Genomic DNA, 17,315 nt, shown 5'->3' with positions numbered 1-17,315 from the left:
ATGCTACAACATGGGTAAAACCTGAGGACAGTACGTTGAGAGAAATAAGTCAGACACAAAGAGACAAATGCTGTGTGCTTCCACTTACATGAGATGTTCAGAGCAGTCAAATTCAGAGACAGAAGGTAGAACAGTGGGTGCCAGGGGTTGGGGGAAAGGGAAGTTTGTGATGTTTAATGGGGACAGAGTCAGTTTTATCAGATAAAAATGTTCAGGAGATGGATGGTGGCGATGGTAACACCACAACAGGAATGTACTGAACACCACTACACACTTAAAAATGGTTAAGATAGTAAATTTTATGTTATATATATTTTACCACAATTAAAACAAAAAAGAGGAAGACTGGTAGGATATGTAGCTGTGTGTCTAAGAAATCACTAATACAAAAAATAAAAGAGACTGGTACTTGTCTTGCTAACTTTAAAGTCAAATTTTCAAAAGGAGTGCCTTTAGAACCACGTGGCATACCTTAACCTCTGCAGACAAACAAGGAACATTTAGAGAAAAAAAACCATAACAACCCCAGACCGAAAACCGCGAACTGAAAAGAGCAGCTGTGATAGGCTCAGTGCTGCCAGGCACAGACAGGGTCCCTGATCTGTGGGCCAGGCCAGGGCAGAGACAACCCAGTGGGCAGCAAATGCATGCCTTGCCCATGGATGTCCTCCTTGTCCCACCTGGCCTGGAACCACCCTCCTTAGTTTGGGCACAGAAAAGCGGCTGGTCCACAATGCCAACTGCACTGCACTGGTGTCCTGGACAGCCCCCTCTTTATACTGGTGTCCTGGACAGCCCCCTCTTCGGCTCTGCGCTGTGTCCTCCTTAATGGTCACCCCGGCCCCTCCTTCCAGGCCCTGGCCCCAGAGACAGTGCAGAGAAAGCTGAAGTGCTGAGGCCTCCAGGCCGGGCATGGGCTCTGCCCTTTCTGCCACCTGAGAGGTGACCCTTCTTCTGCCCAGGGGTGCAGCACCAACCCACTATCCCCAAGAGAACACACTCATGACTGTCCCCTCCTGTTGGTAAGGACCCACTTCGATGGCCCTGCCACCCAGAGCCCAGGCCTCGGTGTCCACTCACCTGGGAGCCCCAGACTGACTTAGGCGCAGTGGAACCTGGAGATTGTGCAGGGGTTCCACACAGATAGCACCCCGATGGGGAACCAAGGTGAAGACCCTGCGCACTCCAAGAGGTGATGCACAGAAGTCCCCAGGGAGAGCAAGACCCAGACCCCCACCCAGTGCCTGTACTGACCGTCGAGGCTGGGAGATGCCGGAGATGGGAAAGCAGAGGGGACTGGAGCTCAGATGACAGCTCAATCCGGCAGAGGAGCCTGAGAATGGGCAGGCCAGAGAAGGCAACCCCAGGACGGCCTCAGGAGAGACCCCTTTATTGTGTGACCACTACGTTGCATCCAACTCTTTGTGACCCCAGGAACTGCAGCACACCAGGCTTCCCTGTCCTTCACTATACCCCAGAGTTTGTTCAAACTCATGTCCGTTGAGTCAGTGATGCCATCCAAGCATCTCATCCTCTGTCGTCCCCTTCTTCTCCTGCCTTCAGTCTTTCCCAGCATCAGGGTCTTTTCCCATGAGTAGGCTCTTCATATCAGGTGGCCAAAGTATTGGAGCTTCAGGTTCAGTATCAGTCCTTCCAGTGAATATTCAGGGTTGATTTTCTTGAGGATTGACTGGTTTGATCTTGCAGTCCAAAGTATTCTCAAGAGTCTTCTCCAGGACCATACTTCGAAAGCATCAATTCTTCGGTGCTCAGCCTTCTTTATGGAGAGACCCTGAAGCATCCTTTAAGTAAGGAAAGGAGAGGAGAAGGGAAACAGATGGACCAACCCAGCCCCCAGTCCCTGCTCCACAAGCTCCAGCCAGCAAAATGAAGGGAATGCCCACTGGTCACCATACCAGGAAGAGCCGGTATGCAGATAAAGGAGGAAGGGAAGAAAAGTCTAAACTTGAGGCGGAAAAGAGAGCTTAACTCCCACAAGACTGGCCGTCCTAGGCAGTATGTCCCTCAGGCAATCAGTCAAGATGAGCATTTGTTCATGGGTCAGAAAATAAAAATGCAAGTGTACGAATGCGCCCACTCTCAGGCCACAGAGGAATTGTGAAAAGCACCGCCCTTCAGGCACCAGGGTCTGCAAGTTGGAGGTCTCTCTGCTGCTCCACGGCCCTGCCCAGACTCGAGGGGCCAGAGACCCTCAGGGAAGGAAGAGGCACGGGTAGGGGACACTGGAGCCCACCCCACGCTGGAATGACAAGATTGCCGGGGCCCTGGCCTCAGCACCCAGATCCCAGTCCAGGAATCATGGATGGTACAGTCCCAAGGGGACCACTCAGGACAGAAACAGGTAGAGCCCCAGCACATGGATCAATGCCAGGGCCAGAGCTCTGCAGCCAAGGCACCTACTGGTCCCTCAAAGTGGAACCCTGAGCTTGAGGTGTTCCAGCAGGGTCCGTCCCCACCGGGTCTCCACAAAGGGTGGGAGGACACTCACCCCGTGTGGCACCTGGCCTCTGGGTTCCCAGCCGGGCCCTGCTCCTAGGGACTCCTGGCTCCTGGATTTCTGGGGCCTTCCTCGGCCAGGGAGTTGACGATGAGGCCAGCAGGGTTCACAGCCTGCCCTGGGGGTGCCCCAGGGGACAGAAGGAGGGGGAGACATGGGAGCCTGGAAAAGGGGCCAAGGAGAAGAGAAGGAGGCAAGGAGAGGTGAGGGGGAGGACCGAGGCAGGAAGGAAGAACATAAGGCAGACCCAGAAAGGAGGCGACCAGACTTCCCGGAATCACAGAGCCGGGGGTTTGAGGTTTGGGCTCCACCCCTACTCCAGCCCTTCCCATCACTGCCAATCGCACTGACAGCCTGTCCTCCTCCTCCACCCTCACCCATCACCCCACCCACTGGGACCCACCCTTCCTGCTCCCAGAGAAGCCTCACCCTCCAGCACCCATCCGGCATAACCCTCCTCCCCTAGTCAGGGCCAGGTGAGAGGTGAGAGGATGGGACCTTCAGGAGCTGTGTCCAGGGGCATGGTCTGGGTCGTGGGGTGGAGTTGGGGTGCGGCCTCTTGTTGCTCATCATGGCCACTCTGAGACCACTCTGGACCCAAAGCCAGTCCAGGCTGTGGGAAATGAAACACCAACCAAGACTTGGCAGAGTACGGGGGGAGGTCTGTGGGTCTCCCCTCCCAGCCTCTTATGCCCCACTGTCTAGCCCATGCCAGCCTGCAGCTCCCAGGCAGCTCTCAGTTGCTTCTGGGCATGCTGACAGGTGTCCCTGTGTGAGATGAGGCCAAGGCTGGGGTGGAGGGAGCCGGGGGATGGTTTGCTGTGTCTTGGCCACGGCATTGTGGACCCTGCCCTCAGACACCACAAGCTGACTCATAATGTACTCCATTTCTTTTTGAGCACGAATAATTCTCCATTGTGTGGAAATAAAACATTTTCTTTATCCATCCATCAGTTGATGGACATTTGGTTTGTTTCTACTCTTTGGCTATTGTGGATAATGCTTTTATGAACAAGTTTTTGTGCAGATGTGTGCTTTTTTCCCCTCAAGATATCAAATATGTTAATATTTCCCTGCGCTATACAGTAGGTTCTTGTTGTTGATCTATTTTATACATAGAAGTATGTATCTGCTAATCCCACACTCCTAATTTATCCCTCCCCTGCTCCTTTCCCCTTAGGTAACCGTAAGTTTGTTTTCTATGTCTGTGCATCTGTTTTGAAATAAGTTCATTTATCATTTTTTAAGATTCCACATATGCCACATAAGTAGTATCACATGATATTTGTCTTTCTCTGTCTGACTTCACTCAGTATGATAATCTCTAGGCCCATCTATGTTGCTGCAAATAGCATTATTTCATTCTTTTTCATGACTAACATGCCACTGTATATATGTACAACATCTTCTTTATCCATTTATCTGTCGATGGACACTCGGGCTGCTTCCAAGTCTTGTCTATAATAAACAATGCTGCTACGAACACTGTGGTGCATGATCTTTTCTAATTAGAATTTTCATCTTTTCCAGATATATGCATAGGAATGAGACTGCTGGATTCTATGGTAACTCTATTTTCAGTTTTTTAAGGAACCCCATACTGTTCTCCATAATTGCTGCACCAATACATTTCCATCAAGAGTGTGGTTCCCCACACTCACTCTAGTATTTATTATTTATAGACATTTATTTTCTGATGATGGCCATTCTGACTAGCGTGAAGCAATGCCTCACCGAAGTTTTGACTTTTTAGCAAGTTGACCGTGCTGGGTCCTCCTTGTTGTTCAAGGGCCTTCTCTGGTTACAGTGAGCAGGCGCTACACTTCTCTTCTGTGTGTGGACCAGTTTCGGCGCTTGTCTCTTCTTGCGGACGTGGCCTCTAGGGTGCATGGCTGCAGTAGGGGTGGCACATGGGCTCAGGAGTTGTGGCACACAGGCTTAATTGTCCCATGGCATGTGGGATCTTCCTGGACCAGGAATTAAACTGTGTCCCCCGAGCACTGGCTGGCAGATTCCTAAACCACTGCACCACCAGGAAAGCCCCTTTAGCTTTGGTTTGCATTTCTTTAATAGTTAACAATGTTGAGCATCTTTTCATGTGTCTACTGCCCATCTGTATGTCTTTGGGAACATGTTTTCATATCTCTTGAGTATATACCTAGGAAGGGAACAATCTGAGAAACTGTCAGATTGTTTTCCATAGCAGCTGCACCATTTTACATCCGCACCAGTAACACATGAGGGTCCCAACTCCATATCCTCACCAACACTTGACATTGTCTTTTTTATGCTACTCATTCTAGTGGAAATAAGGTGGGATCTCAATGTGATTTTCATTTTCATTTCCCAAATGACTAGTGATGTTGAGCATCCTTTTGTATGTTTATTGTCTGCTGGTATATCTTCTCTGGAGAAATATCTTTTCTGGTCCTTTGCCCATTTTTTAATTAGGTCATTTGTCTTTTTACTGTTAGGTAGTAAGCTCTTAAAATATTTTAAATACAAGTTCCTTATCAGATATATGATTTGCAAATATTTTCTCCCTTTCCATGGGTTGTCTTTCCACTTTCTTGGTGGTGTCCTTTAAAGCACAAAAGTTTTTTTAATGTTAATTAAGTCCAATTTATTTTTCTTTTGTTTTTTGTGCTTTATGGTGTTGTACCCAAAAAAACCATTGCCAAATCGAAGGTCACAAAGATTGACTCCTAAGTTTTCTCCCAAGAATTTTTTGGTTTTAGCTCCTACAATTAGGCCATTTTGAGATAAATATGTTGAGCATCTTTTTGTGTGCTTACTGACCACTAATATATCTTTTTTGTTTTTATTTATTTTTAAAAGTTTGTTTATTAATATTTATTTATTTTTGGCTGTGCTTGGTCTTTGTTGCTGCGAGGGCTTTTTCTCTAATTGCGGAGAGTGAGGGCTACTCTCTAGTTACAGAGCATGGGCTCCTCATTGCGGTGGCTTCTCTTGCTGCAGAGCACAGGGTCTAGGTTGCCTGGGCTTCAGGAGTTGCGGTGATGGGCTCATAGGAGTTGCAGCTTGTGGGCTCCAGAGCTCAGTAGTTGTGGCACACAGATTTAGTTGCCCCATGGCATGTGGAATCTTCCCGGACTAGTGATCAAACTCATGTCCCCTGCATTGGCAGATGGATTCTTTACCAATGGACCACCAAGGAAGTCCTATCTACTTTTGTATCTGGCATTAGATAGGGTTCCAACTTCATCCTTTTGCACATGGATGCCCACTTGTCCACTGGTTAAAGGAACCATTATTCTTTTTCCCTTGAATTGTCTTGCCATCCTTGTCAAAAAACATCAACAGACCATAGATATATGAGTTTATTTTAGACTCTCAATCCTATTCCACTGATCTATGTGTTTATCCTTTAGTCACTCTATACCCACATTTATGCCAGACAATATCCACTCTGATTTGACTGGTATAACAGTATAGTTAGTTTTGAAATCAGGAAGTAGGAATCCTCCAACTTTGTTCTTTTTCAAAATTGTTCTGGCTCTTTTGGACCCCTTACATGTCCCTACAATTTAATTTTTTTATTTTTTATTCTTTTTTTTAAGGTAGCTGGAACTGTAATAGGTACTACATTGAATTTATAGATCAATTTGGCATATACTGCCATTTTAACAATATTAAGTCTTCAGTTCCCTGAACATAAAATGTCTTTCCATTTATCTAGATCTTTAATATTCTTCAACAGTAGTTTATAGTCTTCAATGTTCAACTTTTATATTACCTTTTTAAAAATTTCTTATTATGTATTTTATTCTTTTAAAATATGAATTTTCTTTCCTAATTTTATTTTGGGATTGAACATTGTGAGTGTAATGAAACATATTGGATTTTTGTATCTTGATCTTGTATCTTGCATCTTGCAATTTTGCTAGCTTTTCAGGGATTCCTTGGGATTTTATCTATACAAGATCATGATATCTGTAAAAAGAGGTAGTTTTACCTACTCCTTTCCTATCTGGGTACCTTTTATTTCTTTTTCTTGCCTAAGTGTCCTGGCCAGAACCTCCTGTACAATGTTGAATAGAACACTCTTGATTGTTTCTGGTCTTAGGGAGAAAGCTTTCGGTTTTTTGCCATTAAGTATGTTAGCTGTGGCGTTTTCATAGAAGCCTTCATCAAGTTGAAGAAACTCATTTCTAACCCTAGTTTGTTTAGTGTTTCTAGCAGGAAAAAGTACTAGATTTTGTTCAATGCTTTGTGTCTGCATCTATTGAAATGATCATATACTTTCTTTGTTTAATCTGTTAATCTGGCATATCACACTGATTGAATTTTGTATTCTGAACCAACTTTTTGTTCCTGGAATAAATTTTGCTTCCTCATAATGAACCCATTTTTATGCTGCTAAATTTGTTTCACTAGTGTTTTGCTGAGGACATTGCCTCTGTATCCAAAAGGAATATTGGTCTATAGTCTTAAGATGTCTTTCTCTGGCCTTAGTATCAGGGTAGTTACTGGCTTCACAGAGTAAGTTAGGAAGAATTCCTTCCTCTTCTATTTTTTGGAGAAGTTTGTGAAGGACTGGTATTAATTCTTCTTTAACTGTTTGATAGAATTTACCAGTGAAGTTATCTGGACTGAAGGGACTTTTCTGGGGGGACATTAAAAATTTATTAATTTATTAATTATTCTTTTTAATTGTTACAAGTCTATTTAGAGTTTCCATTTCTTCTTGAGTCAGTTTCAGTCATTTGTCTTTCTAAGAATTTGTCCATTTCATCTGGTTACCGTTCACTTGGTACACAGTCATTCATAGAACTCCCTTATCAGCCTTTTATTTCTATAAGATTAGTTGTAATGTCCACTCTTTCACTCCCAATTTTGGCAATTTGAGGTTTCTCTCCTTTTCTTGGTCTGACCACTGTTTTTATAACTACAACCTTCCTGCTAACTGGTATTCTTGAGTTCCCTTAATCCAAAATCAGAAGTATAAATCACCTTCTACCCCATCATATAATTTGTTTAGGGTTTACCACCTGTTTCTCCCACCAGTATAAGCTCTACGATGGCAGGCACCCTCAACTTTGTTCACTGTTTCCTAAGCACGCAGAAAATGCCTGGCAAATGATACGTGTGCAGGCAGATTTGCTGGATGCGTGAAGGAATCTGAAGTAAAGCAAAATAAACCAGAAAAGTTGCAAATAGTAACAATAATAATAACAGGAATGACTCTAAACATGTGCGGTCCAATAGAGTAGCCACTGCTGGTGTATAGCCCTAACAGCCTGAAGCGTGGCAGGTCCATGCTGAGATATGCTGCAAGTGTAAAAAGATACAACAGATTTCAAAAACAATATGTTTTTAAATTTGAGATAGCTTAACAATAATTTTTGTATTGGCTATATGTTGAAACAATATTTTGGATAAACTGAATTAAATACATACACTACTAAAATTCTTTTTACCTGTTTCTTTTTAGGTTTTTTCAAGTACCAGAAAATTCTGAATTACACCTATGCCTGACATTTGTGGCTCAAGTTTTGTTTCTTGATGACTTGGATAGGGTCAAGGGGTAATATTGAGTGTCTGAAAAAAGGAAGGCAAATTCCAAATGCATGGTCAAGTAAGGCTCTTACAGAGCCCAGGGAGAGAGTGGGCGCAGGCACCTGGCCTTGCGCACAGAGGTCCCTTGCAGGGTCTGAGTCTGCGCTGCCCACTGATCACCACTGAGGGGCAACCACTCTCTTTGGGTCTGATTCAGCAGGTCTGGGGTGGGGTCTACAGGTGCAGCCGGGGGCTAGGATGCACCACCCTGATCGCCTTCTTCAGCAGGTACTGCTCCCAACTAGACCAGAACTCTTCACCCGGAAAGCTCCTAACAGATGTCTCAGATCGAACCAAGGGCTTTGAAAATCAGGCTGCACCTCAATGTACAAGAACAAAAGCCACATGAAGAACTTCACTAAGAAATGGGCAAAATGTTTCAACCCCTTGGCATCCAGCTCTGTGGCCAGCACCCAAGTCATGCCACCCTTCACCAGGTGACAAGACAGGTGGCACTCAGGCCAGCCATCTGAGACCCCTGAGACCACCAGCACCTCCTGCCCCCAACCCCCTGAAGGGCCCCCATCTTTTAGTGGGTGACATAAAGCCACTTTGTTGGGCACCACTGTGCACTGGGCATGGTTCTAAGCCCTGGAATTCAGCGTGGGCTGAGTGACAGGAAGGCAGGAACTGCCCTTGGCTCTTCACTAGAAACAGGCACCAACCTGGATATGCCCAACACCATGGAAGGTGTTACATCCAAAAACAGGACACCTTTCCTGTTTCGTGGGAATGGTCACAGCATCCCCCCCCCTCAGGGCTCACTGGCTGCTCATAAGGCAGGGAAAGGAGGTGGTTCTCAAATTAGGCCTGTAGAACAGCATGGTTTATGTATCCTCCAAAAAATGTTCTTAAATCTATGCCGAGCTATTGCCAATCTGTTCCTGAATTCAACAAAAGCTTGTATCTGGCTTAACAAAGAAGCATAACTTTAGTTATTTTCGGATCATTATGTCAATGCAAAAAAAAAAGAAAACAGTCCACCAGGAGTTTTGGCCACTGAACGACCTAGTGACCCTCTAACCTAGGAGACAAAGGCCACCCAAAAGTTAAGAACCTAGGAACACCACTAGCTGCCAATAAGGATGTTTTCATTTTAAACAGATTCAGATCTTTATATGAATAAAATATACATTTCTCTGTAACATGCCAATATGGTAATTTTTGGAAAACCAAGTTGATACATAATGCATTTTTACATTTCTACACTAACAAAGTGACTTGCAGCTGTGAAAGATGCTTTAAAAATAACTAAATCGGATTCCATTTTGAGGCGGGGAGAGAGAAGGAATTAAAAATTTTGAAAATATATTTGAGATCTCCAGAAAGGCCTCATCTCTTGCCTTGGACCAGGTGGCCTCAGAGAGCAGTGGGAGGGACAAGATGCTTCCAGGGAGCAGACGCTGTTCATGTCACCTCCACTTGCTCTTTCTTATTAAAGCACTTGATAAATTCCAGGCAACTCACTATGGACTCTCTAAGGGAACCATCTCTGATAGAATTTCACTTTAGGTAGAAGAAAGAAAATCCAACATTGCATCTCTCTTGCCTAGGCTCTTGGGGGGTTCTTCAAATTATTTTCAAAAAAAAAAAGGAGAGGAATATGTTCGTGGCTTCTTTTTTGATCAAGACCCCTGTGCCCCAACCCAGGACCCCACCAAGAAGTGCTCCTTCATCCACCACGATCATGCCTCCTGATAACCCTGGGAGCTCCTGTTTCTAACACAGCATCCTCTCTTCCCTCTGTCTTGCTTGTCAGAGAACGGGTCCCCATTTGGGGTTTTAAAAATAAGGCCACCACATATACATCCATCTCTTGATTCTAAGAGAACTGGCAGGCACTTAGCTGTAAGAAAAGTCTCTCTGACATGAGGGATCATCACGAAAAAGTGTTAGCAGCAAACAAACTGCAGAATCACATATATGGTGATTCCATTGTGTTTTTAAACCATATATATGTGTGTGTGTGATGTATATGCATGTATACAAATGTGTACATATATATACACCACACATATCCTTATACTAACATTAAAACAGGCAGTCCAGGTTCCTCTGTGGAATGAATAAACTTGAGTGTGAAGGAGTCACATTTACTGCACATAGTTATGTATTGACTTTTCTTTTAAGATATTATCCCTGTTGTCTATTTAATCATTAAAATCAAATAAGCCTTGCTGGCCCCAAATGGGGGTAGAGTATTGGTTGTCACAGAGGGACAACCATAGGAAATGATGTCTTTATAAAAAGGAGCCATAGGGCAATGCCTTGTGCTGGAAAAGCACAAAGAGGGCTCAGCAAGCAGCCTGTTAAGGACAAGTGAGACCCTGAGAAGCCCAGGGTCAGAGTGGACCACAAGCGGGCCATGAGTCAGAGAGCGGAATAATTCCCTTTTAAAAACACAGAATGGAGTAGGGTCATGAGCTTCTGAGAGAAGCAGAAAGTAGATTCTAGTCAACAGCCTGGACTCAAACCCTAGCCCCGCGTGGAGTGTCTCTGAGTCTCAAGCACCTCTTCTCCAAACTGGGAGTGATCACGGTACCTATTTCACAGATCAAGCACCTTAATGTAATAAGCACCATTTAATTGCTAGAGACTGTTACCAGGAGAGAAAGAGTGCAGGTAGCAAGCGCAAGATATATTCTTAGCTCTCAGCAAAGTAGGTTATGGTATAAAAATACCGTTCAATAGTAACTAAACTAGCCTCACCTTCATGTGCATCTCACAGCAGCCTCAACATGTGCGACTTCTTCTCTAAATACCCTACATTAGGCATCTGGACTCCAACCCCGGGGGCCAGCCCAGCGGGCAGAAGCCACTGGCAGGTTCACTCACCCCTTCCTCACGCTTGCAGGAAACTCCACTGTGGGCAGGGCCAGACACTCACCCGCCTTTGTGTCAGATGGTGCCCAGTGACAGGGGAAGACAAGCAGGGAGAGGCTAGGTGGGGGAGGAGCAGGAAGCGGGCATGAGAACCTCTCCAAGGGAGCGGCCAGGGGGATGAGTTGTGGGGCCATCAGAGGAGGGGGATCAGCACTGGCAAAGGTCCTGGGGCAGGAAGCACCTGATGTGCCTGAGGGCGGGAGAAAGCAAACAGTGATTCCTCCTCCACCCGAGTCCTCTCTTCCCTGGCAACCAGGCTTTGGCACTCAGGAGGCTCACCATCGATTTGCTCTGAATTTCCTGAGTTTATCTATTAACCACCAAGCAGACTGGTGGCTAGTGGAGAGGATGTCAAGAAAGCACAGAAGGTGGATGGTGATGATTCTCCCGCTGAGGGGTCACACCCCAGGACAGGACCTCCTCTCCCCCAACTGGGGCACACTGGATAGAGTCAAGGACACACCAAGGTCAGCTCGAGGCCTGCCTGAGGTTCGGGGGAAGCTGGGAAGGATAGGGGTGCCCTGGACTGGGAGTGGGGGGTCCTTCCTAGCTGACGGGGGCATGTGTCCACTCTCTCTGAGCTGCCATTCTGTGTCTATAAAACGGAGAGGGGGAGTATTGGAGAGGGGGTCCAAAGCAACTAGAATCAAATAAAATCAGGCATTCAAAGTGATGTGCCACTTAGAGGTTGTTACAATGGGGCTCACCTTCTCTCAAGGGGAGGGGTCCATGAACCCCTGAATTACATCCGAAGCCATGTGGGAGCTTTCTCCTGGAGAGGGGAATCACTCAGATTTTAAAGGGGATGATTCACCAGAGTCTAAGCTCCGGGAGCCTGAACACAAAATGCACAAAATTCCTACCCAACAGACAGCCAGACAAGGAAGTCAGCACCAAGCCCAGGAAAGGGGCTGTGGGGGAGTGGGTCCAGGGGAGACCCAGAGAATGTCCAGACCCCCACTGGCACCCCTACCACCAGAGACAAACTCTGAGGAAACCCTCACCCCTGGGCACCGGCAAACCCACGGTGGGGCTGGAAGAAACACCGGCAACATGGAGACCGCCACAAGGAGAGGAACACAATGTACTACAGGCACTACGGTCACTACACAGAGCAGCAGCGAGAGGCAGACAGTGTCCCCACACACAGACGCCCGGAAGACTAAGCTGGGGAAAGCGCAGGCTCCCAAATTTTATATAAAGTTAAGAAGAAAACACCCCCAAAGAATCCTGTATGTTAGTTGTGACTCTATCTGTGTGCAAATGAACCAAGAGTCTAAAAGGATAAATCTGAACACATCACAGTTGTTGGCGGAGAATGGTTACTTAACATTTCTTGGTAAGGCTTTATTTCTGATATATTTTTTTTTAAAGAACTCTAAAGAACAGGGAGGCCTGGTGTGCTGCAGTCCATGGGGTCACAAAGAGTCGGACAGGACTGAGGGACTGAACTGAACTGAAAGCCAAAATGACAAAAGAAGAAACAGTTTCCAATTCCAGGTAGAAGAGATACCAGTGTTTATTTTATTACTCTTGGAAGTTCTTTCCATTTAAAAAAAATCTATCCAATATGAAACATTTTTAAACCATGTTGCTGGCCAGTTCAGTGTTGGGCTGAGTGTTCCACAGTCTTGATCCATAACTGTCTGTAACTTAAAGCCAAAGTTAAGGCTGTTACCTGTATGCTGGTGTTGGAGAGCTGTGCCTTGGCCAGGCAAGGAAGGGCAGAACCCTAGAAAACACCTTTTCCTGGCCCTTGAACCCAAAGCCCAGGCCCCCAAGGGCCGATCCCACGCAGAGACAGCGGGCGGTGGGGCGGGGCGGGGGCGGGGGGAACGATGAGGTAGAGAAGGGATGGGGCAGGAAGGGGACAGTCCAGTGGCCATGTCACGCGAGCAGCTGTGGGCCTGTGGCCCGGCCCTTCCCGGGCAGGGAGCTCAGTGTCGCCTGACTGGTGCCAGGGGCTGCAGCTTTAAATAAACTTGGACTCATCCACCTGGACCAGGAAGCAATACCAACTGTGTGTCGGGCAGGCCAGGCATTGTCAACAACTGCCGACATGGCCACTGAGGACCCCAGCTCTGGGCCGAGGTGGTGGCCCCAGTGCCAGACCCTCCCTCCTGACACCTGCCCCACTCCAGCTCCCCCTGCGCTGGCCCAGCCTCCTCCCCACCCAGTGGGGCTATGAGAGGCCCCTGGGCATCCCTCAGTGGGCCTGGTGCCTGGAGGCTCTGCCAAGGGGTGCTGGACCAGCCCATGGGATGGGGTACCTTCCCCTCCTCTCCCAGGCCCCTGGTCCCCCTCAACAGCCACGCTTCCTCACCTAATCAAGCCTCAGGCCCCCGGCTCCCTTTCCACAACGGCTCACACGCCTGCTGACAGGAGAGGAGCGTGGCTTCCACTGCAGGGTCTACACCCCCCCCACCCCACCCCCGCCACCCCAACACCCTCCCCGAGGGCAGTCCCAGGGACCTCCATCCCCCCGTGTGGGTGTGGATGGCAGCAGCCAGGACAACCAGTTGTGGCCGCTGGAACTAGAGGCCTGGGGTTGGGATGACCACCCTGCCAGGCCGCTGGCCCAAAGAGGTTCACAGAAAACTGAAGGAGCGGTCAGTGGAGCCAGCTTCAGGCAGAGGAGACGAGGTGAACAGGAAGAGGCACTTCTGCAAAGGGGACCCGGGGTGCCTGGCGGGAGGGCCTGGGCACAGAGGAACAACAAGAAGGTCCTCTAGAATGGGGTGACCTTCCTCCCACTGCTGCCCCCTGCTTTGTCCCCATCTGAGAACCACCAGCCCATCACCCTATCCTCACAGGCTTGGTCCCAGACAAGCCCTGGAAGCTTCCTCAGGGCCTCCGGTGTATATACAATCTGGGTGCTAGACCCCTCCCCCCGTCTCTACTCTGCTCTCCAGGCCCCCCTGCCCTGAGGACAGGCACCCAACCAGCCCCCACCTGAGGGCCGAGGAATTTCTGAGTCCCCAGGGCCCAGCCTCCTCCGACCCCATCATGGGCTTCCTCCATTCCACTCCTTCACTCCTCAGCCCCCCAGGCCTGACTGCCATCCTCCCCCACGTGCAGGGAGAACTGGGGAATTCACACGCCCCCACACTCCTCCCAGCTCTCACCCACAATTATCAATGATCAGCATCCCTCGCCAACACAAGGTATCACCACAGACGTTTCTTAATAAAGAGGGAAAAAGGGATCTGCCGCTGGAGGTGTAAGAGGAAACCTCGCCAGCGCCCCCACCATGCCGGAGGGATGGGGGAGGATGGCGGAGAGCCGGGCTCTGGCCGCCGCCAAGCTGGAACCGAGGGATTTCAGGAGTTCTGGAGCCAGACCAGGAGATGCCAGGTGACGCCACCTTGATTCACAGAGTGGAGACTCCCAGGCCAGAGAGGAGCCCCCGATCGGATTCGGGGTAGAGCCCGGCGGCAGAGCCCCGTCTAGAGCCCTACACGGCTCACATCGGTGAGCAGAGCCCAGGAGCCACCTGTTCCCTCCACGAGGCCCTACCTGAAAAGAGCCTTCAAAGTCCGTCCTGTTGCCTCCCCACAAATAACTCTACAGAACTGCGCCCCCACCTACCCCCACGACCCTGAAGGCCATCAAGCTCCCACCTCACCTCCTCATCTTCAGCCCCGTGACCTGATCTCAACTCCCTGACCTCAGCCCCCAGCTCTCCAGACTCCTCTTTCCAGAAGGATCTGGGGGGAAAGCCTTCAGAACCCCAAATCTCCTGGGGACCCACAGCAGAGGCTGTTCCCACGCGGCACGGAGCGCAACGGGCACCCCCCGCGTAGATGAAGCCACGCGGAGAAGCAGGCGCAGAGCAGGTCCCGCCGCCCCCGCGCCCGGCCGCCCGGTGGGGGTGGGGACAACGTGGCCCGCGCCGGGGACGACACTCCGGGCCAGGGCCGCCCCCTCCCCCGCGCTCTAGGCCCCGCGGCCGAAACCGCGCGCGGCTCCTCTCTGACCTCCCGCCGCCAAATGCGTCACGTCTGCCGGGCGCTCCGGGGACACCTGCTGCCGCCCCCGCTGCGCCGAGCCCCGCGCCTCGAGCCGGGGCCTCCGGTCCGGCGATCGTGCCGGACAGGGCCCGGTAGGGCCGCACGCGCCGCTGTCCGGCGGCCAGGCCCCGGGGCTTGGGGGTCGAAGCCGCGCGGGGCCGTGCGCTCCGGGCCCCGAGCCGGGAGCAGCCGGGGGCGCGCGGGGCCGCAGTGCGCCCGGAGCCGGCGGCGCAGAGGGTCTGGGTCGCCAGGATCACCGCCTTCGGAGCTCCGCGCCCTCCGCAGTCCCCGGCTCGGCCCGCACGCGCCGCAGCTCTTACTTGCCAATATCCTCGTAGAGCTGGTACTCGTCGGTGAAGCGGGTGCAAGTCACCGTGGTGGCCATGGCGGCGACGGGCGGGCTCGGCGTGCGCTCTGCTGCGCTCGGGCGGCGGCGACTCCGGCTCCCGCTCGCGGGCACGGCGGCGACACGGGCGCGGGCGCGGGCGACACCTCGGCTCGCGGCGCCGAGCGGGGGCCGGGCTGGGCTGCGCCGGGCGGCGAGCGCACGCGAGATCTGCGCGCTCCGTCCCCGCCAGGAGCGCGCCGCACACCTACGCGCGGGGAGCGCGGGCGCCGCTGTCGCCGCCGCCGCGCCCGCCCCCCCCCCCCCCCCCCGCACGCGCCCCGCCCCCGCACACGCACTTGAGCCCTGCGCCGGCACCTACACCCGCACTCGCGCTCTGCACACGCTCTCGCACCTACTCCTGCTCCGGCATTCGTACCCGCGCCCTCGCCCTGCACTTGCGGCGCCCGCACTCGCACCCGCGCCCAGGCGCCTGGGGCCACGCACACGGGCAACCGCTGGCTCCCTGAGCTGGCTTCTCCGCTGCCTCCTGGCGACCCCCTTGCCGCGCGCACATACACAGGGAACTGCACGCAACGAACCCAGCCCCCTTTCTCTTCTGAAGGCCTGCTTCGACCTGGACCTCAAGAGGGGACGCAGGTGCACATGGGAGGGGGGAGAGCCCTCCCTCTACAGACTCATTCCTAACAGCCCCACGAGGACATGCACAGGACTCCCCCTGCCCGGCCCGCGTCTCTCCCGCTCCACACACCACACGGTCCAGCCTCCCTGGCAGAGCCACCCAGGAGCCTCCCAGACCAGGTGTGCACACTGGGGACACGGGGAGTACTAGATGAAAGGGTAGAGGCTGCCTGCTCCACCTTAGTCTTAGCCCCTCCCTCTTCCTAGCACTTGGCACTAGGGGCTTGTGAGCAGAGGTCCCAGGAACAGACATTTCCTATTCAGAAAGCGGGCCCTGAATCGGGAACAGTGTTTGGTCCATCAGCATCTTGGGATCCTGAGAGCTCACAGCCCCCTTGCCCAGGTAGAGGTACTGTCCTTCCTCTCCCAGGCATAGTCCACCTTCCTGCTCCCAGCTCTGGCCTGGAAGAAGACGGTCCATCTTGAGTGGCCCTGGAGAGGAGGACAAGTGAGCAGGAGGAGGGGCAGGAGAGGTTGGGCTGACCCCGTTTCCCACAGAAGAGCCTCTCCCAGGGCCACACCTAGGCGGCCATCTAGAACCAGGACTCCAAATTCAGCAAGGACAATCTACTGGGCTCCACACCCCCACACTCCTCAGAGAGGAGAGGGCCAGAGTCAGTCTTGGGCAGGCCCAGAGGAAATGAAGCTTCCAGCCGCCAGCCCTGGATTTGGGTCGTTCTGCTGCCCTGCTAGGAGCCACTACTGCTCCCCAGGAGTAGGGTCTGGGCCTGTCCTGCTCATCTCTCTTAGCTTGGTGGCCAATCCAGGGCTGGCTCCAGAACCCACAATAAATGTCTCCTGGATAGAAGATCTAATGCAGAGATTAGGGGGCAGGGGTGGACCCAGGCCCTCCTTGACCAGGATGCCTTTGGCACACAGCTGTCAGGCAGGTGACCACACCACGTGGTGAGTAGTCCCAGTCCCAGCTGGTTTTGCGAACCCAACTTGTACCCGAAAGAGGGCTGGAGGTCGAGGAACACTTAGGGGACAAGGTGAGATCCAGACTGGGGGCAGATAGGGCCCCATGGTGGGCATGGCCTTGATCTCTGCAGGGCAGGGCAGAGGTGAGACCGCCTCCAGGCCTCAGTGCTGGAACCAGAGTGCCCCAGATGCCTCCCGATGGGCAGCCGCCCACCTCTCCTGGGGCAGCCGGGGGAGGACTGGAGGCCCCTCCTGGACTGGCAGAGGCTCACTCTTGGGGTTGTGTTCTGCCCCATAGGGGCCTCTCCCCACACATGCTGGGCCATCTGCAACGCTCTGAGCTCCGGAAGGAGAAGGAGGCAGTCCCACACGATAG

General features: G+C 51.3%; 1 protein-coding gene across 13 annotated transcripts in view; it reads right to left on the bottom strand.

The window, feature by feature from the left end:
• Positions 1-15,461, bottom strand: part of CAMK2B (calcium/calmodulin dependent protein kinase II beta) — an 89,084-nt gene extending 73,623 nt beyond the window's left edge. For 12 of the 13 annotated variants that reach the window (XM_040259838.1, XM_040259837.1, XM_040259845.1 and 9 more), the window contains exon 1: positions 15,312-15,451. In XM_040259838.1, the coding sequence (XP_040115772.1) occupies positions 15,312-15,376 (65 nt within the window). In that variant the 5' untranslated portion in view covers positions 15,377-15,451. Of the gene's footprint in view, positions 1-15,311 lie in introns of all 13 variants that reach the window. The other variant, XM_040259844.1, reaches the window with a different exon arrangement.
• Between the last annotated feature and the right edge of the window lie 1,854 nt (positions 15,462-17,315).

This window comes from Oryx dammah, unplaced genomic scaffold (genome assembly GCF_014754425.2).
Source record: "Oryx dammah isolate SB20612 unplaced genomic scaffold, SCBI_Odam_1.1 HiC_scaffold_18, whole genome shotgun sequence".
Classification (NCBI taxonomy): Eukaryota; Metazoa; Chordata; class Mammalia; order Artiodactyla; family Bovidae; genus Oryx; species Oryx dammah.
This window is presented reverse-complemented; position numbering and strand designations above follow the sequence as displayed.